Source organism: Amblyomma americanum, chromosome 11 (assembly GCF_052857255.1).
Source record: "Amblyomma americanum isolate KBUSLIRL-KWMA chromosome 11, ASM5285725v1, whole genome shotgun sequence".
In the NCBI taxonomy this organism is placed as follows: domain Eukaryota; kingdom Metazoa; phylum Arthropoda; class Arachnida; order Ixodida; family Ixodidae; genus Amblyomma; species Amblyomma americanum.
Window position 1 is genome coordinate 29,804,907 of NC_135507.1, and position 25,924 is coordinate 29,830,830.

The 25,924-nt window shown below is 46.7% G+C and overlaps 3 protein-coding genes across 6 annotated transcripts in view; 2 read left to right on the forward strand and 1 right to left on the reverse strand.

The window, feature by feature from the left end:
* The first annotated feature begins 408 nt into the window (after nt 1–408).
* LOC144110196 (tRNA (guanine-N(7)-)-methyltransferase) lies at nt 409–10,417 on the forward strand. 3 transcript variants are annotated; one of them, XM_077643036.1, is made up of 6 exons: nt 409–523; nt 2,277–2,386; nt 4,020–4,204; nt 5,423–5,536; nt 7,776–7,877; nt 10,150–10,417. In XM_077643036.1, exons 2-6 carry the CDS (start codon nt 2,296–2,298, stop codon nt 10,279–10,281), a joined length of 624 nt encoding a protein of 207 aa, XP_077499162.1. In that variant the 5' UTR covers nt 409–523; nt 2,277–2,295; the 3' UTR covers nt 10,282–10,417. The 3 variants fall into 3 exon arrangements, with proteins under 3 accessions (XP_077499162.1, XP_077499161.1, XP_077499160.1); XM_077643035.1 differs by lacking the exon at nt 409–523 and adding an exon at nt 1,575–1,729; XM_077643034.1 differs by lacking the exon at nt 409–523 and adding an exon at nt 1,753–1,943.
* Nucleotides 10,418–13,473: 3,056 nt separating this feature from the next.
* LOC144110193 (TBC1 domain family member 2B-like) overlaps nt 13,474–25,924 on the reverse strand; it is a 142,900-nt gene continuing 130,449 nt past the window's right edge. Inside the window, exons 18-19 of the mRNA XM_077643030.1 lie at nt 16,027–16,104; nt 13,474–14,984 (exon numbers count right to left, since the gene is read on the reverse strand). Of these exons, the coding sequence (XP_077499156.1) occupies nt 14,886–14,984; nt 16,027–16,104 (177 nt within the window). The 3' untranslated portion in view covers nt 13,474–14,885. The remainder of the gene's footprint in view (nt 14,985–16,026; nt 16,105–25,924) is intronic.
* Nucleotides 18,775–25,924, forward strand: part of LOC144110197 (uncharacterized) — a 108,215-nt gene continuing 101,065 nt past the window's right edge. The window contains exon 1 of one of the 2 annotated variants that reach the window (XM_077643037.1): nt 18,775–19,109. In XM_077643037.1, coding sequence (XP_077499163.1) covers nt 19,020–19,109 — 90 coding nt within the window. In that variant the 5' untranslated portion in view covers nt 18,775–19,019. The remainder of the gene's footprint in view (nt 19,110–25,924) is intronic. The other variant, XM_077643038.1, reaches the window with a different exon arrangement.

Here is a 25,924-nt window from a genome sequence, read left to right on the forward strand (position 1 = left end):
CTGAAGAACATTTTTTTTTTCGACGAAAACAGTCCAAGAAGTTTCAACTGGGACGGCCCGCACGCAACCACCCTCTCCAATCCGCCCTTATCGCGATTTGGTTTTTATCCTTTGCTGAAACCTCGTTTCGCTTCATTATCGCCACAGATACATATGGTGTTATCATCCTCAGCGTCGCTTCACGGGGCGAGTTATCACGAGGCGGGCTCGTCGTGCCACGATAGAACGTACTGACTGTTCGCGATTGATTGAAAGCTGCACTGCTGAGTGTTCAAAACTGTCTTTTCAACTATAGCGTGCTGAACCGGTGACCTACGGCCGGGGAGGCGGGACAAAAACGAAATCCACGAAGGCAAAACGAATAAGACAAAGCGCGTGACGTTACTTTTGCATGACTATGTCAGCTGGCATGGCTGAGAATGGATGTGTGCGCTAGGACCGATTATACCACTGCGCACGGTCCTATTTAGAATCTAATTTGGTACGTCCCAAGCAATTCAAGCTGCCTTTTCTAGCTCTGAAGGTATGCGTGCATATTTTTTACTCCAAATGCTTAAGCGAAATATGTAAATTATTTGGTATGGTACATGGGGTTTAACATCCCAAACCGACATGGACTATCAGGGACCCCGTAGTGCCTCCTGGTAGCTTTTTGCCTGCATCGAAACACGGCGGCCGCGGCCAGGATCGAACCCGCGTCGTGCTCAGCAGGCCGAGCGCCCTAGCCACTAGGGCACCGCCGCGAGGCAATAAATTATCCATATCGCTCAGTACAGATATACTTACCGCATGCAAGGACAGCGCGCACGTTAAAAAAGTCCCTTCTCAAATTGTGGCAACTATTTAAGCCTTGAAAAAAAAGTGGAAAATTTCCAAATATTGATGTCGGAAAACTACGTGTGCCCGTCGTGGTGGCTCAGTGGTTAAGGTGCCCGTACTTGAGCCGGAGAACCCGGGTTCGAACCCGACAGACCGTGGCAGCAGTGCTTCGATGAGGCCGCCTCCGCGGCGCCACTTTCACTCTTTCCTTTATCGCTTCGTTAACGGCACAATTCGGGTGTCTACCGATACTGCGTCATTTCCTTTCCTTAAAATAAAAATTCTTTTTTTTTTCATTATTACAGTGACATGTAAGACGCAATGACGAATGAACTAGCAAGGTCACGTCTACTAAACGTTTTTGAAAATCGAGAATACTTTGAAAACTCCAAAGGTATGTCAGACAAGTAATGTCATACAGCGCGATTATTTTGGTATTTTGTACCGCCCAGTGGTTCCCCTGCACTGTGTAATATCAGGGAATGCTACAAGGAAAACCGCACAATGTACAAAAAAACCAAAAACGGCGTCAAATGGAAACTGGCGCCATCTTTGCTGTGCTCGACACACTATTTTTATTTGTTCGCGTTGTGGTTTCAGGTAGAGACTACTGCAGTACTTTAAACTTATTTGAGCGGCATATATTTTAAGTCAGGAATGTTTTGTTTAACAAAAAGCGTTAGAAGAAGAAAAAAAAATAGCGCCAGACTGCTTTCGCAGCCTGCAGGCGGCGTTACCGAAGCAGGCAGTGCCGTGGAAATAAGCGTGCGGCAGCTCTCACCGTGAAAATAACATCTTTCATTTACCTTTTCGAAAGCATGGCTGGCGAAGTTGAGGTAAAGCTGCCGCAAAAGCGGTACTACCGACAGAGAGCCCACTCTAATCCAATAGCCGACCACTGCTTCAATTAGTAAGTCTATTAAGCAGTATGTGCACTTTATTTTTATTTGTGTGCCCTGGAAATCACACAGTGAGCGCTCAGACATGTGCCAAGTGTGCGCTGAATACGTGCGCGCGCGAGGCAATGTTTACGTCGCGCATACTGCGTGTATTTCTGTGCAAAAACGCCTCGGGAACACTGTACCGAAGCAAATTTCGCACTTTTCTTCCCCTGTCCCGAGCCGGTGAGCCACGCATTTTTTTAAAGCCCTCTTTTTCATTCCTTGATTGAAATAAACCACCGTGTCATATCTTGGACAACCTCGATGCTGAAGTAACATGTTTTTAACGTTGCATATAACGGTCTAGTGCTCTGTGCGTGTACGAATATCAGCCTTCAATAGTAAGACTTTGTTTTGGGAGCACGCACATCCAAGCACGGCAGTTCGATCGGCCATGCAATAAGTTAGCAACTGGATTTTCCCGTTCGTGTGCCGTTGTTGTGCTCACAATACTAAAGCAGCACGCCCCGTAGGACTCGCTACTGATGCAAAGTGCCTGCTCTTGTGAACGTGCAGCCCGCCATGCCCAGACGACATGGACTGGAGCGAGTACTTTCCGCAGGCGTTAACGGAAGACAAGCAGGTCGAGTTCGCCGACATCGGATGCGGATACGGTGGACTTCTTGGTTAGTACTTCCTCGCACCCTGTGCTTGCGTTATCTCCAGATGGAGCTCTGTTTGATCTGCTCTCACCATTAACACTAACCTCTGGGTGTTGCCTACGGCTTTTGACTGTGTTTTGTCTGCCTCGTGTGCCATGAACGTTCATTCTGCTATAGCCTTATCTAGCCATGTAACCGATCAAGCTGTAGTTGCTAATGCGCAGTTGTCGTATTGTCTACCACACCAGGTCGTTCACTACAAAGATGGAGGCAATGTGAGCAATGTTGCAAAACTGCAACACTAAGATCACACTGGATAGCATTGTAGAAGAGCAATATGCTGCAGTAAAAGTGTATTAAGAATGAGAAACTCTGTTACGCTCGAATCCGTGTGCTGTTTTACTGTACCCAAGATCTTTGAGGGCCCCCGTCATAATATATGGTGCCGTGGAATGCGTTTTTTTTTTGCTATCTGCCAAGCAACTTGCATGCATCCTCGTTTCAGCACACATATTTCTTAACATTGGTGTGAGAGTAGCCGTTGTAGGGGCCCATGTTTTACTACTTTGAGAAAGGCAATTCTAGCCTCAGACAGGTTGTCTTGTCTGTCAAGGTAACTTTTTCATTTCTTTCACGTCACATTCTTATGCTTATTGAGGTTTCAGCAGTTAGCTTGTGAGCTTGTGAATCGGTGCATGCACGGTATTCGAGACCAACACTGCATGTTATGCAGCACACCGTAGATCTGCCTGTTAGGTCTGCACATCAGATCGGGCCATGCCTCCAGGCATGTGCTCTTTGTGAGAGAGAGGATTATTATGCAGTAAATGCATCTTTGCCCAGAATTTTCGCTACAGTAAGCTGTAATCTGTCACAGATTTTTATTTATTGTCTCCGTACAAGGGCCCTGCCTCATAGTATGAACATTAAGCAGTGCATTGCAGTAGAATATCCGATATTTCTCTCCTTTGTCAGTAACTGTGGCAGGCAAACACCATGTGGGGATCCATGTATTCTGATGTTTTATGCATCATTACAGAGAAGAAGACATGCAACTAGAATTAGGTGTCTATAGTACTGTAAGCACAGCTTCAAAAAAATGCCCCCACTGACTCTGTAGCATGTAACTTTTCTATGGTAAAACATTGCTACTGCAGTCATACATGCTTATCAAGGTAAAACTGTGCAGTGTGTTCAGTGCTTTTTGAATACTTGTTCAACATGTTCTTGAGGTCTTAGTTCTTAAGTTAACAAACATTGCCAAGAGGTGCTTGAACCAATTGCTAGCTGACGTTTTTCCACACTGGGATATTAAAGGGGTATAGACACCTAGTTTTGAGGGCATGTTTTCTTTGTAGCCATACTTAAAGCATTACTATATGTGGATCACCATGTGGTATTCGCCTACAACTGCTGAATAGTTTATAATCGAAGTTTTCTTTCATGCTGTTTTGGTTTCAGTTTCAACAGCTCTGTGACGTCAAAGTTACCCTAGGCTAGGTGTTGAATTGACATCTGAGGCATACTAACTTGTGCAAAGAGATGACAAACCAAACAGACGTTTAGAGGGCATACTCTAGGATGCCTACCCTTTGGTCCATGACTTTTTGTGGTAGTCAGCATGCCTCACATCTTTTGGATATGCTCATTTTTGCAGTCGCTCTGTCGCCGATGTTCCCCAACACGCACATGGTAGGCATGGAGATCCGAGTGAAGGTGTCAGACTATGTGCAGGACAGGATTAAGGCACTCAGGGTGCAGCATCCGGGCCAGTACGAAAATATAGCATGCATTCGCACAAACGCCATGAAGCACCTGCCAAACTTCTTTAAGAAAGGGCAGGTAAGGCATTGTTTTTTCCTTTTTCTTTTTTTGGCACTGTGCTGATGTGTGAAAGGTTCAGTGCAAGATCAGAACCTTGTAGCAAGCAGGCCGTGGGGTAGATCTGACTTACAAACAGTCACGCAGCCCGCATAGTAATCCAAAAACATTTCCTTCCACCTCCTCTCTTAATCTGTCTCACAGGCACTCTTGAGTCCAGGCGTCACTTTTGATTTTGTATTCTGTAAGGAACAAAAAATTGATGTTGTGTGTGATGAAGCATTTTACATTATCTTCCCTGAATGTTCAGTATACAGGGTTGTTTTTTTTTTTTTTCATCAAGCTGCTGTCATCACCTGTCCCTCCTCTTTTCACCTTTTTTTTTTTTTCCTGGTTGGTTGATATTTTCTTCACTCAGCTTGCTGCAGATGTTATTGTTCAGTTTATGTGTGCGTACCCTTGCTGAAATCAAGAGGAGGAAATAGGTATAGGTAGGGCACGTAATGTAGAGAAGAGATGAGCAGCAGCCCCTTATGGTAATGGAGTGGATCCCAAAAGAAGGAACAGCATCAGGGTGCATCGGAGTGTCAGGTGGGCAGATGATATTAGGAAGTTTGCGGTATTAGGGTGGCCACAGCCGGGACAGGACAGGGTTGAGTGGAGAGATATGGAAGATGCCTTTGTTCTGATGATGATGATGAAATAAGTAAAAGCAGGCAGTACTACAACGGATTAACTAGATGCTATATAAAATGAAACACAGACTGATTTTATGATGAGGCACTCAGCTGCACAAGGCAAGTTTTCAGTTGTTGCTTGGGACAGTCAGTTGCGAAGCGAATCAGAAGTGCTGTTCCATGTTTTATGTGATTTGCAGCACAGGACATGGACACATTGCGAAATCTTCCTTTATTGTTTTTTTTTTGTGCCTTTCTGAAGCATGGAGACGATGCTTTTGCATAGCCTATTGATTTATTACATGTGGATCTGTAAAACTGTCACTGTTCTGTATGTGTGTAAGCTTCATGAAGAAATTGCACTGAACGCTCTCATCAAAACCAAAAGCAACTACATTAAAACCGTTTACCTCAGGTAGGAAAAAGTAATGCAGAGTAATGCTAGACAAAGTGCTTGCATAGCATTCATGGGCAGCTGGTAGTGATGTTTAGGTACAGCATGAAAATTTGTACATGATTGGTTGGCTATATGTCATTTTCTGCTTTCTTTTATTTTTTCCAGCTCTCAAAAATGTTTTTTCTGTTCCCTGACCCCCATTTCAAGAAGCAGAAGCACAAGTGGAGAATAATCAGCAAGCAGCTTTTGGCCGAATACGCCTATGTGCTCAGGGTCCAGGTACGTGACTGGCGAATAATCCATCACTTGTAAATACACAATCAATGTTTAAATGGGTCCAGGGCTGAAATGAATATCAAGACTGTGATGATGCCAAGTACTCATAGACTGGTAGCTTCAGACATCTATGCTTTGTAAAAAAAAAGGGGGGGGTTTATAAGAGGTGATAAATTTCTCTACCATGAGAAGTGTAACCGTAAAACACTTTTCAGTGAGCAGCCTACTGCCATTGGGCATAGAAAAAACAGGCTTAGCTTTGTGGAATCGTTTGCATGTTGCAGATGGAATTGTTGTATTTGTACTGCTGTATGGAGCAGGGCGACATTTTTATTCCTTTTTAAATGCCCAAACTAATGGATATACTGCTCTATGGCTGAACTATTCACCATGTCAAGTTTTCATTCCATAAAGCACTCGTCGGTTTCAGTGCTTGTACTATGGATTCTGTTAGTGTGATGGTGACAGCTCGGGGGAAGGGCAAATAATGAATTTCTCAGTAAAGTATGTTTCAGCTTCATTAAATTTACTCTTTCATGCCTGATAAAGCGCTGTCTTGGGGGGTTTTGTGTGTGAATGCCATTTGAGGCTTTGGTGCCACTTTTCGTACGACTAAGTACATATTTGTGTGAGGCATAAGCAAAGAACGAACTTTTGCACTATGAAAAGTTGACAGTGCCTTCTATTGGCTGATGTAGCATGCTTCGATGAATGTTTTTCATGCGTGACTGGCAAATGAGACTTATAGACTTATAGCTAGAGGTTGGACTTTTGGGTCTAAACCCTGAAAAGAAACCCAATAATAGTGTGCCGAATGCAACTTTTGAAGTCCGGCCTTAATCGAAAAAGGTCAGTATCCCTGATTTGCATGCATCGCGTAGCTGGCTAGCTAGTAGGAGTTACAATCAAAGGAGAAAATTAGCAATGTATGGAAGGCAGTGATGTGGCGAGCCGGCGGTGCCTTGTTGATTAAGTACCGCAGTTGTGCATTTGAAGGTATTGTGCTGCTACCATACGCACTTCTGCAGACTCAGTGGCTCCATCTCCTTGTCAAGCGTCATCTGCTAGTGCAACGCTGTTTCTTCCCCGTCATCACTCGCTTATGGCAGTTAATTGGATAAGTACATTTCTCCACTGCTTGTAAGGACACCGACGCAAAACTATGCATAAGAGCTGGCTACCGTAACAGTCCAGCAGCAGTTCCATCACTGCAGTCAACGCTCAGACCTCTGACTCACCATCTTGTTGAACCCAGTGCAACAAACCAGAGATAACATGACAGCCCTGTGTTAGAGCGCAGCTCTTATGCGACCATTCCTGATATCCGCGTTGTAGTTGTCAGTGTAACTGGTTGTCCAAATAGCAGAGCGAAACACCACGGGAAGATCCTGGAGGGTGGCCAGCAGCGTAAAACGGCGCCTGCCCAGCATGAAGAGCTTCACTCAAATTTCGCACTACCGGTTATCGTAATCGTCTGTCATTTTTTTTAGAAGTAAACTTCCGCTTGCATTTTTGTCTGACGGGTGCATCATTTAAGTTCCATTACTATTTTTACTGGCGACATTTCATTCTACAAGCACTGTTGTATATAATAGCCGTGGAAAAAAGTTTAAGGGATGAGTGTTTGAGAAAAAAAACTATTTGTGCACAGGCAGACAAAGGAGGTTGATCAAAACATAGAAATTGGAGGGGACATACATGCTCCACCTGGTGCAAGGAGCACCAGCCAGCTGGCTAGTGAGGTAATGCGGAAATATATTTTTTTTCTGTGAATCCACACCCAATAAGATTTTGTTCATGAACGTAAGGTCATTTGTGTAGTTATCACTAGTAAACCAATTACTCTTGCAGACAAAAGAGCGAAGGTATACTCAAAGTGTTTCGTGACTGCTCAGGAATGCCGCATTATATCACCAAAAACAAAAACGCTAATTCATTCATCGAATAAAATGCCTATTCACAGAAAAAATTGAGAAACTGCCCTTTGAAATAAACACCAAAAAAAGACGGCCAAATTTTTGAAAACAAAATCAAATAAAGTCCAACCTCTGCTTATAGAACTGTGCTTTTTTGGTGAGCCAGCATGCATTTATTTGTCAAAGTAAGGCTGAGAATTAATTCACAGAAAGATCACTGTGTTGTTTCCACTTTTTATACAGATTATGCTACTCATTGTATTTTTAAGCTTGGTCATCTTGACGTCTTGGGTAGAAAAAGATTTCACCTTTGCGCCTTCCCTCAGGGCCTCCTCTACACTATAACAGACGTCAAAGGTCTTCATGAGTGGATGGTTTCTCACCTGTCTGAGCACCCCCTGTTTGAGCGAGTCTCCGAAGAAGACCTGGTGAGCATATCATTTAAAACACAAGCCGTCGCGGTGGTGCAGTGGTTACGGTGCTTGGCTGCTGACCTGAAAGATGCGGGCTCGGTGGCAGCTGCCACAGCCGTATTTCGATAGACATGAAATGCTAGAGGCCGATGTGTTGTGGGATGTCAGTGCACGTTAAAGAACCCCAGGTGGTCAAAATTATCTGGAGCCTTCCACTAAGACGTACCTCGTAGCCTGAGTCACTTTGAGACGTTAAACCCCGTAAACCAAACTACTGAACACAAATGGAGAACAGATATTAATCATCTTAGCAAAGGTAGCTACAAGCCACTATAGAAATTCTTACTATTTCTCATAGCAGAAGATAAATCTTAGGTAAAACTTTATTCCTTTGTCTATTTTTGTCCTTTCTTTAATATTCTTTAATATGCAAGCGTTTCAAGGCCCTTGTTTTAGATAGCACGGAGTGTCCGGGGAACGAAAAAAGCTAAGAGCTGCATCACATTTTACTCGAAATTCACATGAGTCTTTGATCATCATCATCAGCCTGATTAACTACACCGACAGCAGGGCAAAGGCCTCTCCCATGCCTCTCCAATTAACCCTGTCCTTTTCCAGCTGTGCCCACCCTATGCCTGCAAACTTCTTAATCTCATCCGCCCACCTAACCTTTTACCGCCCCCTCCTACGCTTGCCCTCTCTTGGAATCCACTCCATTACCCTTAAGGGCCAGCAGTTATCTTGCCTTCGCAGTACATGCCCTGCCCAAGCCCATTTCTTCCTCTTGATTTCGACTAGGATGTCATTAACACACGTTTGTTCCTTCACCCACTCTGCCCGCTTCCGGTCTCTTAACGTTACACCTATCATTTTCCTTTCCATGGCTCGCTGTGCTGTCCTTAACTTAAGCTGAACTCTTTTCGTTAACCTCCACGTTTCTGTCCCGTAGGTGAGTACCGGTAAGATACAGCTGTTGTACACTTTTCTCTTGAGGGATATTGGTAACCTGCTATTCATGATCAGAGAAAACCGGCCATAGAGTCCATGGAGTCCTTGATACCAACTTCCTAAGATTCTTGTGAATCTCAGTGAATGCTAGCAGTTCATGGATTTTTTTTCTGGTATGATTCATGTTCACTCGCACTGCAACTGTGTTTGAACTGTGGTGCCTTCAAAATGATGGAGGCTTCTTGTACAAGATACTGTACCAGGCTTGAGATGATCTGTTATCCCTTCTCCAAGTGCATCAAGAAATAAAATGGAGGTTGCAAGGAATACGAACCCTTGACCCTACGGCTGGATCTCTATGTGACCCTAATGTCACAGTCAGCAACTGGGGTTTGATGCCTTATTTTTAAGTCTGTTTTCTCTTGCTGCTGGTAACTTCCATCTGAGTGTAATAAATTCTTCCTAAGTGGCTCCATCTGCGGCAAAGCGCGTTTGTATTTTTGAAGTAACAACCAGCACTCTTTATTCTGGGGCATCACCGCTATGTTTTCAGGCTTGTGAGGTGTTCTCTATTTGTGAATAGCCTCTACTCTGGTGTGCAACATGTTTGGCACTGTAAGGTGTTTTCTAGATTAGAAGCAGAACTGACAATGTTTATGCATCAGTGTTAATGTATCTGTGGTAAGGTGGCAACCACATTTATAACAAGCCGCCGCAGTGGCTGAGTGGTTATGGCGCTCGGCTGCCGGCCCGAAAGACGCGGGTTCGATCCCGGCCGCGGCGGTCGAATTTCGATGGAGGCGAAATTCTAGAGGCCCATGTGCTGTGCGATGTCAGTGCACGGTAAAGAACCCCAGGTGGTCGAAATTCTAGAGTCCTTCACTGCGGCGTCCCTCATAGCCTGTGTCGCTTTGGGACGTTAAATCCCCGTAAACCAAACCAACATTTACGACACTCGACGGCTGGCACTGGCGTGGTGTGGCTATGCCTCCAGCTGAAGAGCGAAGTGTCCGAGCTATTTGCAGTCTTCCAGGTCTCTGTGTTTGATGCTCACGCTCACCAAGGCTCAGCGTTCCAAGCTTACACTCGCCAGCGCAAGGGGCACGGTTCCACAATATAATGATATAGTTGCTGCATATCATTTGTCACTGTTTAATGTACTGCAGAGTTTATGAAGAAGTCTTTTTCTTCCTTTTTTTTATCTTCATATTAATGCTTAATCTTTATTTCAGCAAATAGTTTGTTTGTTTCATTGGTCCCTTCTGTGTTGCACTCTTTTTATCAGTAATGCTTTCATCCCTCGGTGCGCTCTACAAATTGATTTTTGTATCTCCTGCAGAAGGCTGACGTCGTCGTTGAGAAGCTTTATGAAAGCACGGAAGAAGGCAAGAAAGTGACGAGGAACTCTGGAGAAAAGTATCTTGCTGTGTTCAGGAGGATTGAAGATCCCTATGTTGCAAACTGTGGGTGAACTCAAGGTGATTGTGGTTTGATGGAGTGATGCATACCATGATGCTGGAACTCTGAGTGAATGACTGCGTCCAATTGCAACTACGTCACTTATTAAAGCTGAAATGCTGATATTCCTCTAAGTGATCACATCTCCTCAACAGTTTTTGATGTCACTGCTATCCAGCTTTAGTTTGCTTCTCATTTAATGACTGTGAAGCATCCTGCTGCTGCATGGACCATAGAGAAAAAAAAATACACAAAGGGTCATTTTTTTGCATGGCACACACTCTTACAGGTGCTCTAAAAAGCTCATAGCCATTCGCAAGAGGGGGAACCTGGTGATAGCAGCAATGACAATAAGTCATTAAGTTATTCCTGTCTGCAAGTCTTTACTGCGACGTTCTTGGTTAATGCTTTCAAGCGTATACTAGTAAGTTGTCAAAGCATGCTTAGTGGTTCATTCTGCCGCTGGTCTCATATAAAAGTATTGTATGCATTATGAGCTAGCGTGGATCTTTATTAGAAGAAAGTGTGGTCAACCATCCCCCCCCTACCCCCAGAAAAAATTCCATGGGAAAGCCACAGTGGCCAGTGCTGTGGCAAAACAGGTTTAACAAATGCATCGTGCAAATAAGGCCATTGTCTTCTAACGGTCGCCCATGAATCTGTCCCTGTGCATAAGATGCTCATATAAAGGAGGAGGCCAAAGTATATACATTTATGTATGTAATGATATACAGTAGGCTCCTTTTAAGGGGCCAAAATTTGATCATCTTATCAGAAGTACCCCCAAAAAGAATATATAAGCATGCTACATGTGTCGAAATATCTGTTACCAGAGAAAAATTTATAAAAACATATCTAGCAAAAATCAGATAATGACTGGGTATGTTATATATGAAGTGAGGTGAACAGTGAAGGTACGAAAAGCTCATGCCATATGTGAAAACCGCATTGGTATAAATTATTTCTTCTTTCTGTTCTCTTCCTTCCACAGTGGTCACTGCATTTTTTTTCCTCTTTCTTGCTTCTCAAACGGCTTCAAGTGCACCGAAGTTTCTCAGCTGGTCGTTCGCGTGGTACAGGCTCAAATTACCATCTTTATGTCTCTCTTATCTCACTCCTCCAGCAGTGCGCTATACAAGCAGGTGCTCCTCACGCTTTTTGTCCGCTGCTCTCTGTGCCATGAAAACCAATGCTGTACCGTCGCATCAGTTTAAAATTCTGCTTCCATCTATAGCTGTGCTGCACCAAATCGGTTAGCGGATGTACTTACACACCTTTTCACTCGCCGGAGGTCTGGCCATGTCATATTGCTGCGCCACGCGCAGGTCAGCTCGATGGAGCCCTGACATTTTCTACCCGCGCCCGGAAGGACTCTTCCTCGCACCTTCGCGCAAAGACGGGAAAAAGCTGCCTTGATGGAGTTGGCTAAGGATGAGGGGAAGCCCTCTTTCGCAGTATGTTCCCTGTCAAGAAAGTGTTCTTTTGATTTTTTTTTCTGTAGCCTGCCTCGAAGGTGTCACGCGGACACTGTGAGCACCATTGTGTGCCGTGGATCACGGTTGCTGCGAAAGTTCATCTCACCTGAAAGGCACAACAAACAGTTCGTCTTAAGCAGACTTCTTTTTTTACACTGAGTCTATGGGAAACCAACCAAATATTGTGGTGTACAGGTGGCGGCAGTATGAAAGGGAACACAGGAGTGCGTAGCTTCCACGCGTTGCGAAGTGCTGCTGACGAGAGCCGGCAAGAATGGGTGTCACTAAATGCGTGCGCAGAAGAGCAGCCGCCCTTGCTTGCTGCGCATGCACCTTTGCTGCTGATTCTGGCCGGGTCTCGGCAACAGCTGTTCGTGAAGTACGGAAGCCACATGCTCCCGTATTCCCCTTCATATTGCTGCTACCTGTGAGTATTGTCCAAGTATGTCTTAACGGTAGTGTACTGTATAGCCTAATGAGCCGTTCATATACATCCTATTCATTTGCCTGGTCATTGTATAAGCAGCTTTTGTTTCAAGTGAGCAGATGCCACCACCATGTGCACCTCCATAGGTTCCTCTCAATCCATAAAGGAAGAAGTGTACAGGAATGTGGCAGGGTTGACTAAGGTGACACTTTGTAGTCATTTTTGCTCTTCATTTGAACAAGCATCTATTGAAGCTGTAGTGATGTAGGTACAACTGGAGAACACTCAGAATGATAAGCAATCGACATTGGGTATTATGTAGCACTGCCACATTCTGCTGGAGGACCTTATAGCCGGTATATATTAGAGCCCCAAACATGGTAAAGTTGGAAGGAAGGTGGTGTTGGAAAGCAAACACCCTGCCTCCCTCACTCCTATTATATAAGCGTCTTCTGTTTTCCCATGTACCACATGTGTCTCTTCACAACCTAAGGAAACACATCCAAAAAGAACCTCTAAGTTAATGCTTCAGTTGGCGAGTAAAATGAACACTGGGAAAGGGTCGTTTCAATGATATAGTTTAATGATGCTAGCTTTCAGGCTTGCTGCCTCACCCTATGCTTTCTCAGGCTGTTCTCAAGTAATGTTGGTAATCTTTACTTCTGCAAGTATTGAGATAGTTCAGAGGTAGTCATGGATTTAATGATAGCTTTCACTGTCTATTGTGAAATAAGGTGAAGCAAGGCTGTGTACTGATGTGTGTCTATGAATGAGGCAATGTGGCTTTATCGTGTCCCCCGAGACTCCAAAGTATTACTGTGACTTTAATCGAACATTTTCAAGATAAAATCTACCAGACTACTGAGCCAAACATGCATTTTTGCTGGCATGTAGCTCTACAGTAGTGTTCATTGGATGTGAAAGGGTTTCAGTATCTGTGGCTCAGCGGCTGTATCCAGGTTGAGTGTGACTTTTAACGCTAGATGCAATATCTTGGGCTTAAAACAGTTCTGAATGCTAGTCATTCTCTTTACAGTTAAATGCATTTAGTCTCTTCTTACATCCAAAAGACTTCACGTGATGATATGTTCATGTTATTGCCATGTGTGCATAAAGTTGTGTGGAGGTTTGACGCCTGCTGCAAATCAAAATCTAGCCATGGGATTATTGTTAGTCGACGTCTTGATAAAATTCAGTAGAGAGAAGCAACGGAATTGTAGTTATCGTACAGTGCACTGTGATTTGTTTCTTTTAACTGCTACCACAGAGTGGATTGCTGAGAATCTCCACAAAATAGACATAATCCACCAGCAGCTCCGGGAATATTTTTATTCTCCTTCAGTGTGTCGTACAACATGAACAGGCTTTCAAAGGCTGTTCATAGGCACAAAAACATGTGCAAAATATCTCTATATAAAGTTCAAAGAATTATATGTTATGTTACAAAAATATTACACGGCATTTTCCGGCTGGTGTATAAATTGCATGCTTATGAAGTAGTTGCAGTTTATAGTTTTAAGCATGGCACTGCCCGAGTTCCAAGTATAAGATTGTTCTATATGAAGCTATGCAGACCGAGTCCAGTCTTGTTGCAGACACACAGGCTGGTAGGCGTACATTGTCTGCCCGAGTAGACAATGTTGAAGCTTTCTCATCAGTGGAAAGTTAGTCATTGTCTGGAATGCTATTTGCAACATTTTAGTTACACAGAACGAGCACAGAACAATAAAAGCAAATCATTTTCATGCAGAAAAAAAATTTGCACTCGCTCAAGGCACTTCTAGACATACGTCGTGTGTCACTGAGCTTAATATGAAGCACTCGCAAAGGGTTCAGTGCATAAATGTCGCATAGCAAAGGCAAAAGGATATTTTGTTCTGTTGTTCGTAAGGTAAAAAAATGTGAAGTAGACCATGAATTTCACAGTAAGTTGTAAATATATCACAGGACCAAGGCTTGCTGCTCGCAGCATGTCAAATCATTGTAGCATTGTTCTAGCATGCTTACGCTTTCAAAAGAGATTAGAATGCATTGTAAATGGATTGAACTTTTGTTCAACTAGAGCAGTGTAAAGATTATTTGCATTCACGAAGTGGTGCTTTGGATTACAATTCATCATTCATTTGGAGCCGTGACATCGCAAAAGTAGCATGGCTATCTAGCACACAAATGACTCTAAGAACATGGCATGGAAGTCTGGAAACGCGCACAGATTTTCCGCTTCTCGGTCTGCAGTACAGTACACTACTGACGTCTAACACCAGCTGTGATATATGCTTGTAGATGGCTCAGTGTTTTTTGTCCAGTTTCCTTCAAACCATGATTAACTACATGCAAGCAAGTTTTAGTTTCATTGCAAAAGCATATAGGTTCAGCGTGTGAAGTTGCATTTAAGATTTAGTATTTGGTACATAGTCACTCCGAGCGGATAAGCAGCCTGAAACAAGCTATCACATCAAGTCGACGCAATCTGTCAACGCCTTCATCTTGGTCATAGGCCACAGAGCAAGGTGTCGGTATTAAAGTATTCTAACATGGCATGTTCTTGTCGCAAAAGTCTCCAGATACACAACCACATCTGACACCTCAAGGCAACTGACTGCGGAACACATTGCAGCAAATCACTCAGTCGACTCCAGTGGTTGACAAAAGATGGGAGCGTTGCATCCTGTTGGTAACGTATCACTGGTATCCAGGATGTTTGTGTTCGCTGGTCTACTTCGACGGATCGTCCGGTGACACAGGACTGCTGCATTCCACGACCTTCCTTCCTGGTAGGGAGTTGCGTATTTCATCCAGCTTCCGTAGCTGCTCCTGCAGGTCGCCATTTGGTGCATATCATATATAAATTCTATGACTATAAATGCAGGGGCCGCCTTGCATGAAATCCAAAGGGTGCACTTATGTGTGCAATTTGTTTCTTATTCTGGCATTAAGAACAAGCTTTCGGCTGAATTGTTTTGTAGGGAGGCTGCAGGCAACTATTCTTATAAACATACTAGGTCAAAAGTCCACAGGCCACAAGGCCCTCTTTAGCAGAGTAGCCGGGCGCTTACAGCACCTACGAAGCTAACTGTGGTGCTCAGTGGCAACAATAAGACTCCTCTTTGCCCTCCAGAGCTTTTTAGCCTCAGGTTGTTGTAAGTGCCCCACCACAAGGCTTTTAAACGCAGATCGTGTGGCCTGAGGAGTTTTGTCCAACTTTCTGCAAATGAATAACTAGTTTCCCTCATTTTTAGGCTAAAACTATCAGTAGCTGTTCAAGAGGCTTTTCAGTTATTTTTTTAAGGTTTTCTTCTGTAAAAAGTCACTGCGGTGGTTCAGTGGTTACGGTGCTCAGTTGCTGACCCGAAAGATGCGGGTTTGATCCCGACTGCGGCGGTCGCATTTTGATGGAGACCAAATGTTACGAGGCCCATGTACTGTATGATGTCGGCGGCGCACGATGAAGAACCTCAGGTGGTCGAAATTATCCAGAGCCCTCCACTGCGGCATCCTTCATAGCATGAGTCGCTTTGGGACGTTAAAACACCTAAAAATAAACTATCATCTGTTATAAAGGGACTCTAAATAAGCCTGAATTAACTGAACTTTACAGGTACAAAATATGCAGGTCATACAGCAAATTGTCATATTTTTCTGCGCTATCACTAACGACAGCTGGCTCATTGGCTTAGTCTTGTAAATTGTTTGAAGATACCACTGAAGGCACAATAAGTCTATCTTTTTGTTTGGAGAGATTCTGCAGGGTGATGTGGGAATCACAAAATGCATAAAAGCGTGAAAATATTGAAAAGGAAGTTTCCTGTGGCACCGATACTGGCCAAGAAGAGGCTTAATTATTGTGCTCACTTACCTTCACTGCTTGCATGTGAGTGGCTCGCTTGGCATTGATGACTCTCATTGGGAATGGATTGAGATCACCAAAGGCAACCTGCAGGTAGATACTGCACCATAAATACTGGTTTCATGCATTTTTTTATATACATGCAAGAAAATAGTCGACATGCGCTGCATATCGCAGGCTCAGTAGACTACAGTAATGGCATGAACTTCATCGCGACTGTTCGGCCACTAGGCCGTGTCTGGCTGCAATTCCCAGGTAAAAATCCTAACTGGTCCCTACCGGTTTAAAGGGGTACTAAGGACAACGCTATCAATTTTTGTTTTTAGTAAATCCAATAGTTTGACATTTTGTGGCTGTGTTGCCGCTTGTCCGGCAGCAATTAAATTTATTGCTAAGAAATTTGGATTCGAAATTTAAAAAAAAAATTGGCGGTGGTTTAACTTTGGTTAAACCTGGAGTGACGCGACAGCTACAGCTGGCCGAGTGGAACTTGCTCAGTTTAATTGCAAAGTCAGTTTTTCGCCGCTCCGTTTCGCTGGGCGTTCCTTCATCTTCGTCCCACTTGACACGACGCATGCGCACAGCTGTGGCAGCTCGGTTTCGCCGAGCTGCTCCGCACCACGTGGCTGGTCACGTGACGAACCACGTGATCAGCCACGGTGCCGCGCCGCCGGCAGCTGCTCCGCACCACGTGACAGTGTGGCGGCGCACCCACAGGGTGGCAGCGCCGCCATGCTAAAGGCTCGAAATGCTAATGTAGCTTTTTCCCGCCGCTACGATTAAAACTCTGGACTCTGATGACGAAATAGGAGAAGAGTGACGTAAAGCGTCGGAAACGGAAACGAGTACTCTGTGACTGCTGGCGGGGAGCACTGGACTCGCGCCTAGCGGCAGCCGAAAGAAAAATTTCAGAGGGGGGGGGGGGGGGCACTTTGTTGACCTAAAGTGCGGTGAGGCGAAAGCCTTTAGAGCGGTGTTGCTGCTTGTGTCATAGATGTGTGGTTAAGATGTTAAGTACACAATTGTTTGTGAATCTTAAATGCTGGAGACCCTGGAGGGCGTTTTGGAGGCACCCGTCGAAATTATTCCGGAGCCCTCCACTACGGCACCTCTTCTTCCTTCCTTCTTTCACTCCCTCCTTTATCCCTTCCCTTACGGCGCGGTTCAGGTGTCCGCCGATATATGAGACAGATACTGCGCCATTTCCTTTCCCCCAAAAAACCAATTATTATTATTATTATATCACCCGTCTGATTAGACGCCTTTCTGCACTCTCCAGCGTCCCAGACAAGGAGAACTACATATGCGTTGGCAGAAACTAGCGTAGTCGTTAGCACGCACGGCTGCAGACCGAAGGATGGTGGTTCGAATCCCATCATGCACAGATTTTTTTTCTTATCGAGTTGAAGAGCGTAACGGAAGGACGGACGCGAGCATGAGGCATTAACGGCTTTCGCCTTAAAACTGCTCCCGGACGGACGTTAAAGGCCTCTATCAGTCGTCGCCGCTTCGTTTACGTTTGCACAACGTTACGATAGATCCCGTGCCTGATTCCGACAAGGAAGTTCTCGCAAAGAACTGCGGGCTGCATTCAGCGACCTCAACCCCACACAGCGCGCGATGCTTTTGAGGGCTGAGGCGGCGGGTCTGGCAAGAGAGTCGTAGCGCCAAGGAGTTGGCAGTGTCGCTGTCCCCGCCTAGCCACCGTCACGACTGATGCGTAGCGAGTGGTACGTGCGGGCAAATTGAAATTCTGTGATAATAGTCCTCGTAGGGCTGGTTATACAGCCCAGCGTCTTGGTACGTTGACGATGCGAACACGCCGAGCGGTGCGTTTGCTAACGTGGAGGTGATCCGGAGTTCCCGGGTTCGAACCCGACCGCGGCGGCGGCTGCGTTTTTATGGAGGAAAAACGCTAAGGCGCCCGTGTGCTGTGCGATGTCAGTGCACGTTAAAGATCCCCATGTGGTCGAAATTATTCCGGAGCCCTCCACTACGGCACCTTCATTATTAATATTATTATTATTCCTTTCCTCTTTCCTTCCCTTATCCCTTCCCTTACGGCGCGGTTCCGGTGTTCAACAATATATGAGACAGATACTGCGCCATTTCCTTTCCCCAAAAAAACCACTTAATAACGTGGAGGCGCGTTGAACACTGGCTATATACAGCTCTTTTTCCTTGTCGCAGCTGCGTGTTGTTGCACGAATTTCGCCCGAGGAGCACTTGGAGAGGCGCTTGGAGGTCCTCTGGTGATCTGCCCTTATAAATCGAGGCGTATAACGAAACCATGCGGGTACGCAGAACGCAGAGCCGCGAAGCACCCCAAAACATACAGAAAATCAGCTGGTTTTCTTTGACTTCCAACGTTCAGGTTGTCTTTTTTTTTTCAGACTTCCTCGTGTGATAAAAGTGCACTAATGTAATGTCCCACTCGGGACTTCACTGTGGGTGGACACCTGCACCGCGCCGTGCGGGAGGTAAAGAAGTGGGAAGTGCGAGTCTGAACCAACTTGAGGTTAGCGAAATTTGTATTCTCTGCCGGGCATCCTTTTTCCAGTCACGAGCACAAGTGTTCGGCAGCACTGAGAGCGCTAAACGTGTCCAGATTGACGCGCAAACTTATCGGCGCCGCACGGAGACGATGCAGACTCAGCTTCCCCACGCCGCCGCAGCGCGCCGCCACCGCCGCGCCGGACGAGTCAGTCCGACGCCTCCTCTCCACCGTTCTTTCTTGACCAATCATCCCGGCGAAGCAACTTTTGCGCCGCAAAAGAAGCCGCTCCCTCGCATCGCGTGGCGGCGGTGCTCCCTCAGTAGATCCTCTCTCCCGCGCCTCGACCACACCGTCGCTGCGGCAGTCCCGCGTCGAGACGCTCCGTGCGAGAAACTAGTTTTTTGTCTTCGCTCAACGCGCGCACTCTCCGGCCGAACGACAGCGCTTGGCGGATTTCCTTCGTGGTCTTTTATTCGCCGACGACTGTGTGCCGTAGTCTGAAAAGATGGCCAGGATCGCGCTATACCTGGCAGCCCTACTGCTGGCCCTTGTCTGCTTTTCAGCCCTAGCCAGCGCCGACCACCACGAGCCCAAGGTAAGCTGCCCTCACCCGACAAGCGGGCCGGCCGCATGTTCCCGCATTTCTCGTTTCTTTACGGTTCGCGGTATTCCGTGCAAGCACGCAGCGACTCGTGATGCGGTTGTGCCGGTTCTTTTTTGAATCCGGTGCGGGACCACCGAACGCGGGGAATCGCATACCTCGGCCGCGAGCGGAAAGCCGGCGTGCGCGGCGGATGACAGCTGTGGACAGCCTCTCGAAAACAACATTCGACTGATGTTGATTGTTGCACTGCCCGGTTCAGAACTAGCTACACAATATATCGTGCTCGGTCAAAAGATGCATGCTTCACACGTTTCCAGTAGAGCTGTTTCACAGCGTGTATACTGACTGACTGCCTTCCATGCGCATCAACTCTTCTGTGTTGCGAATAAGTTCCTGTAACGATCACACCCTGCAACTCGCTTGCCAGTCCACTGCATGCGGCTCCGTTTGCTGCTATATCAAAGGCGGCGCCGCAACGTTCAACCCTACGGCTGGGCGTATTCGCATTTGTACCGGCTTTAGCCAGTGTGCACTGGAGCAAAAGAAAGTTTTTAGTGCAGTCTCTTGCGCTGCGGTTAATCTTTAGCACAGAAAGCGCCGCCGCTAGAAATCAGGTTGCGATAGGCGCATCTATAGCCGCCTGAAGCTTCGCTTGCGGCGAAGGTTAAATGTTACCACGATGCGGCCTTGAGAGTTACTGCGCCAACCTCCGAAACCGAACGGGGCGAAGATAAGTCAGCGACTCGGTTTTATCGCTGAGGTGAACACGGTCACCAACGCCATCGTCTCTCGCTTTATCGCTTTTGTTCCAGTCTTCGACAAAAAAGAGTTATCTGGTAAGCGCTAAAATCTGACCGACACCAAGCTCTTCCGAAGATAACAGCCCGCCGGGTGTTTTGCTTCTTGAACCGGTAGCATCAAGTGGGCTTCCCGTAACGTCAGTGCCACCGCAGTTGACAACTTTCCAGACACGGGCAGTGTGATGGGCGCATCGCGGTCATTCCCAGCACGCGTACCAATTTTCGCGTCGTCACTTGAGCAGATTCACTTCGGGTTATCAGCCGCTGAATCATTTTCGCCGCGAAAGCTTCGGCCGTGCAGTTAAGATTTCAGCTGCCCGTTTGCAGTCTTTCAACTGAACCGCCGTGCAGTACGGCGTGTCGACTTAAAAATCCAAGAGTTATTTTAAACTTCAGCCAGTATTGCAACTTGGGGCGGAGAAATTCCGTGAACTTGGCGGAAAGGTACTGTTAACACTGTTCGGCAGTCTCGCGTGTTTATTCTTGTCACACGAAGCGAGATATAAGCTGCGTATTCCGCGGCAGTTAAAATGGGGGGGATCATTAGGCTGCACCTAGCGGACTGAACGCTTGACAGTGAAGCTGACGTTACAGGCACTGCACGCCAAGAAACACATTCGCTTCAGGGCTAAATTAACCGTGGCGGTTGCGTCTTTATGGCGGCAAAACGCCAAGGCGCCCGTGTGCTGTGCGATGTCAGTGCACGTTAAAAATCCCCAGGTGGTCGAAATTATTCCGGAGCCCTCCACTACGACACCCCTTTCTTCTTTCACTCCCTCCTTTGTCCCTTCCCTTACGGCGCGGTTCAGGTGTCCAACGATATACGAGACAGATACTGCGCCATTTCCTTTCCCCCTAAAACAATTAAAAATTAATCTGACGTAGTGCGGTGGTTTGTACGCAAGCGTGCATGAATAATGCGTTAGCGAAAAGTAAACAAAAAATGCGCAGAAGCAGTCCTGATGGCTTCATTGCCGGCTTAAACCCTAGAGCAGCTATAATGGGGGACAGTGCGCCACAATTAGCTTCCGGATACAGCCGTCGCACTCTAAAAACGCAGAGACGGCAATCCCACGCCATTTCTTTTTGTTTTGTTTCATCTTTGCGCGAAGTGCTCGTTTCAAAACCGCGGTCAACGGGCCCGCTTTCAATACGAAGTTCACCCAATTTGAGGTACGCGATCCGTGAAACTTTTTTTTTTTTTTTGTCGTCGAGTGCACACGCGACCAAAGAGAAAACGACAAAATGTTTTCGTCGTTTTAATTGGGGTCCGCGTCGTTTGTCATTTCGTCGTCTGCTGCGCAGGTTGGATTTTTGTTTTCAACCCAGTTCAAGTTATTATCGCGTTACTTCTCTATCCTTATCCCCCCCCCCTTTTTTTTTTTCCTTTACGCAGACTACATGATACCCGCACTGGTGGCGCGCAAAAAAAAAATAAAGAAAAAAAACTGGGTGACGGTCTAGTGCCGTTGACCCAAATTGCAGCGGCCGGCGTTTTAACGCCGTCGTACGCTGCGCGCACATAACACACACAACCGCCAATCTTTGTCGTTAGTTTCTTCGTGAGATAATGACGGTACCACACGACTGACCTGTTATCAGTTCCATCTGCACAAAATGTCTCTGCCAGGTGTCGCGGACCTCTAATTATTCTCCCCTCTTAATTTCCGCTGCGTTACGCAAACACGAGCTTCTTCTCTAAACGTCGTTGCTTTTTTTTTTTTTGCCTCAACGTTACTCCAATCACTTTGCTGTTTCCGGCTTTCTTTTTTTCTATCTTGAAGGTCTACTTCGCCACCCTAGAATCCCATCTGCGATGCATATCTCACCGGTAGTTTGATCTTGCTTTTTCTCTATAGTTCGTTCTCTAATCTGCAAGTCAGTGCGCTGATTCTTGGCAGCAGCAGTGATGGGACTGCATTCACTGTACACAGTCGGCAGCAAAAGTTTACGGGATGCTGTTGCACGGAAAACAAAAATTTAATTCAGCGTAGGGACGAAAGGCAACCGCCCCGAAATGGGTACAATTATTTGTGCACGTGTATGCGTCTGCTGGTATATCAAATATACCAGATGATGAATGGGCTACGAGGCGGCGCTGTCGCATTTTTTGAACCCCGAGAACACGTGTCTTGTGAACTTTTGGTGGCCACTGTAGTGCATCAACGTACGTCGAACATAATGAAATTATGCGAGAACTTGAATCGTGAAGCTAGCTTATTAAACCATACGCTTAAGCAGAATGCACATTTTCCTCTCCACAGCTCACCGCGCTGAGGAAATTTAAAAATGAAACGACGCTGAGGCAGCGATCGAATATCGAGCGTTAACACACTTGGCAAAGGTCGCCGGTTCGAATCCCTTCCGCGAGCTAGACTCTAACTTGACATGTAAGTTTATGCTGCGCGAAACGCTGAATCGTATGACATTATCCGGCACATTCTGCGGCAAATGGTTGGCCGACAAATTTTACAAGAATGCCGGGACTATGTGGCCCGACTTTGACGCCTGCCAGACAAGAAATCTTCGAGCTGTGGTGCTCGGACATCACGCTGCCGCCTGTTATTTTATTCCATTATGTAACCACCTCGATTACTATGGCAACCTGCGGGTTACGATTTGCGTTCTAACGCACAACGCTGAGACCCGAAACGCGAGAAGTATAGCTTAACGCTCTAAAAAAAAAAAAGAAAAAACTTCCCCCTTGGGGCTCCCGCAGAGTTGCAAAGTTCATGTGTACATGGTCCGCGCCTTTTAAGAATGACATTCGACACTCGTGCCGGAAGCTGCACACTCTGTAATACTCGCGCGGAGGTATTCTTCGGTCCGAGTTGTTCGCCGCCGAATCGCCTGGCTTCCTGAGAACAATGGCAATTCTGTCGCCGCCTCAACCCTTTCGTGACCTCTCCGGGTCGCGTTCAAAACTGCAGGCATCAGTAACTCGCGCTAACGCTGGAACGTCAGTGCTACGCAAAACTAGATAGCGCTTATGCTACTGAGACCGAACAAGACGAGAGGTCGAGCCGGCTGACAGCAGCTGAGAACGTGACCTTCGGTTAATGTTTATTTGCGCGCGGCGGGGGCCCAGCGAGTCGCCCGAACTTTTAAAAACTGGTTTTGGTCGAGTCCCCCCTCCCCTTTCCTCCATCGCCCTCACTATGGCGATCTCTCCGCTCAAAGAACTACACCGCCGTTTATCAGAACGTGGCTGAGCGACCCAACTCGCTTTAGTCACTAGGGAGTTTTGGAATACGGAGACCCTGTCCATTAGGGGAATAGCGGAGCGCTATAACAACCCTAACCTGGCATGTAATGCCAAAAAGTATCTTCCATTTTCGCCATGATTTCGTCTTTTCTGTTATGTGCATGTACACTGTGCCCCTGTCACCCTATTCTAAAACTCGCTAATTTCGCTCTGATCCGTCGGCGTAGATTCGACCCAAACATTCTCAAGCCGAATCCTCAAAGCAATCGTAAATCTCCCTTCATTACTAATCAGAGTGACCTCATATTAACCGATGTATGGGCCCACTTCACCCCTGACAAACAGAATCACGGCAAGCGGCAACATGCGCGTACGCATTCGCCGAAGACTATGCGGGGAGAGAGACGCGGTGTTTTGTCGCAAGCGAATCGAATCGGTCACTTGAAGCGCGGCACGGTTCGATGCGACACGACACCCCGCAAGCCGCGTTCGCGCCATAACCGCGCCTCATAATGAGGGCCTAAAAAGGTCCGCCGATGCCCGGCCATCAGTCTCGCAGCTTTGCTACCCCAGATGGAAGCCATACAGAGGTCTCGGGTGGGGTGGGGGGTGGCTTCTCCCCAGCCGCACGCGGCAAAGCTGCAAGCGAACACACGTGGCGGCGGTGAAGTTCGCGTCGTCTACTGAAAAGACGGCCGGGCCGGGGCAGTTCAAATAAACAAGCGGGAACTCGCTAGCGAGGTGGCACTGGTGGTGGTGCTTCGCTGGAAAGCTTCGCTGCTCAGGCAGGCGGGCTCGAAATAGTCGCTCGGCCGGGGGGGTGGGGGGGGAGGCTGAAAGGAGGACGCGAGCGACCAGAAAACCGCGGCATCGGCTCGCGCCTCACGGTGTGTCTGTCAAAAGTTCTTCGCGGGGGTGTAGTAACCGTGGCGCGCCTTTTCATCGTTTCCCCCGACGGGCCGTGCCCCTGAGCAGTATCCACCCCACACCCGGTGCTCCCCTCCCTGCTTCTTGCTGGCAGCGGCGGAGACGAGGGGTGTGGGTTGTGAGTGTTCGACGAGAGCGGTGGGTTTTATTTTATTTTTTTTTTGCGCGCGCGGTTTAGTCGGTGTTCAGTTACGGCTGCCGTTACTCATTCGACGAAGTCCGACGTGCGATGCTCTTTTTTTTTTTACGTAACAGTTTAAACACGCGGCGTTTGTAGCCGCTCCGCAAACGCGCGTGTTCTGGTCCGCGTTAGCGCCTCCGTGCGCGGAGCGCGCATAGCTGTGCGAAGTCTCGGTGTTGAGAACCTGTGTATACAGTATTACACACCGCGTCAGACATTTTCCAGATGGTGAGGATATGAAAGGCCTTCTGTGCGTCAAGGCCTCGGAGAGCCGGTAACGAAGTTATACGGTGTGTAGATTAATCGCGGGCCTTTCTTTAGGCGACGTCTTGTTACCCAAGCCTGTCCGACGGTTTCCGCTACTATTATCTTCAGCGCTTGCGACTTTCGGAAAACCTTCGCATACCACAGACTTGTATTCACGAAACACCACTGCTTTCTAGACACCTTTGAGATAGCCACTGCCCAGCACTTGTAGCGGCCAGCTCCGCTTTTAACGAATTACTGCTTATAGTGGCGGTGACCCCGCTTTAACTATAGTCGCTTTCACTTTGCCGTAGCGAGGCAGACTACTCATGGCAGTAGTTACAGCAGTTCTGTTCCGCACTGTGCCGAAAATAGCCTGGAAAAGCGTCACAAAGTGGGTAATGTTTCGGTAGTCCGTCGGATAACCGTTTCTCGCCGAATCCGACTGGAAGTGCATACGACGCTATTTGAGACACATCTCGTCACTTTCCTCCTGGATTTAAGAGATGCCTTAACATAATGTGCTTATCAAATTCATCGGGCAATCGTGTTATCTGTACATCAGCCATTTCATCGGATATAGATCTCATTGGATATAGATTACTTTTCTCACAAACATCCTGCGACAACAAGAGAGCACAGCTTTAGAAGAAGATTTCCCTGGCCAGGTGTTTTTCGTAATTAACCGCCTAAAACGTCCTGATTCGCTTTTTAATTCCTGCTCTTAGGCGAAATTTGCATCGAGTAAAGTGGAACAGCCCGCAAACGTTGACCGCCGTCTTATACCACAACCGTCTGCTGTGATCAAGTCATTTCACGACAAAACATTGGCGCCCTCTATTTCCAACGCACATTGGCTCGGCAGCAATAACCCCTGCGTTTCTGCGGCGCTCTAAAAATGCGAAACGGGCTCATGCACCATTAAAGTAATAGAGACTGGCCTCTTTCTTTGTGACATTCAAAAAAAAAAAGAAAGTATGAGTGAACATGGAAACTTCAACGACCAGACGGGCTATTGCGAAATAAAAACAGTGTATAAATTCAGGCCAATTTGTATACATGTGGCTCGCAATAGACGGCAATCTACATATTTTCGCTGAACTCATCCTGCATGCGCTTCGCTTACGCTCATAACCCTAAAGCCTTTTCCTTTCTTTTTTCTTTCTGGTGAAATAACCTTATCCTGGCCTCGTAAAATACTACAGCCCGAGCGCAACCCCTTCGCTTTCGATAAGGCATGCCACGACTCGCGCGCCTTTATCGTGGGGAAAATGGCTGTTCAAAAATACGCGCAGTCAAGATAAGAGAAGCTCCTTCGCATAGGTGTGGGAGGGGGAAGTGTTGGGTATAAGGGAAGTTGAACGCTCGTCTTAACCCCCCACTGCCCGAACTACGCGACCGAGCCAACCGTATCAAATAAAAATGCACTCATTCACACGTACCAGCC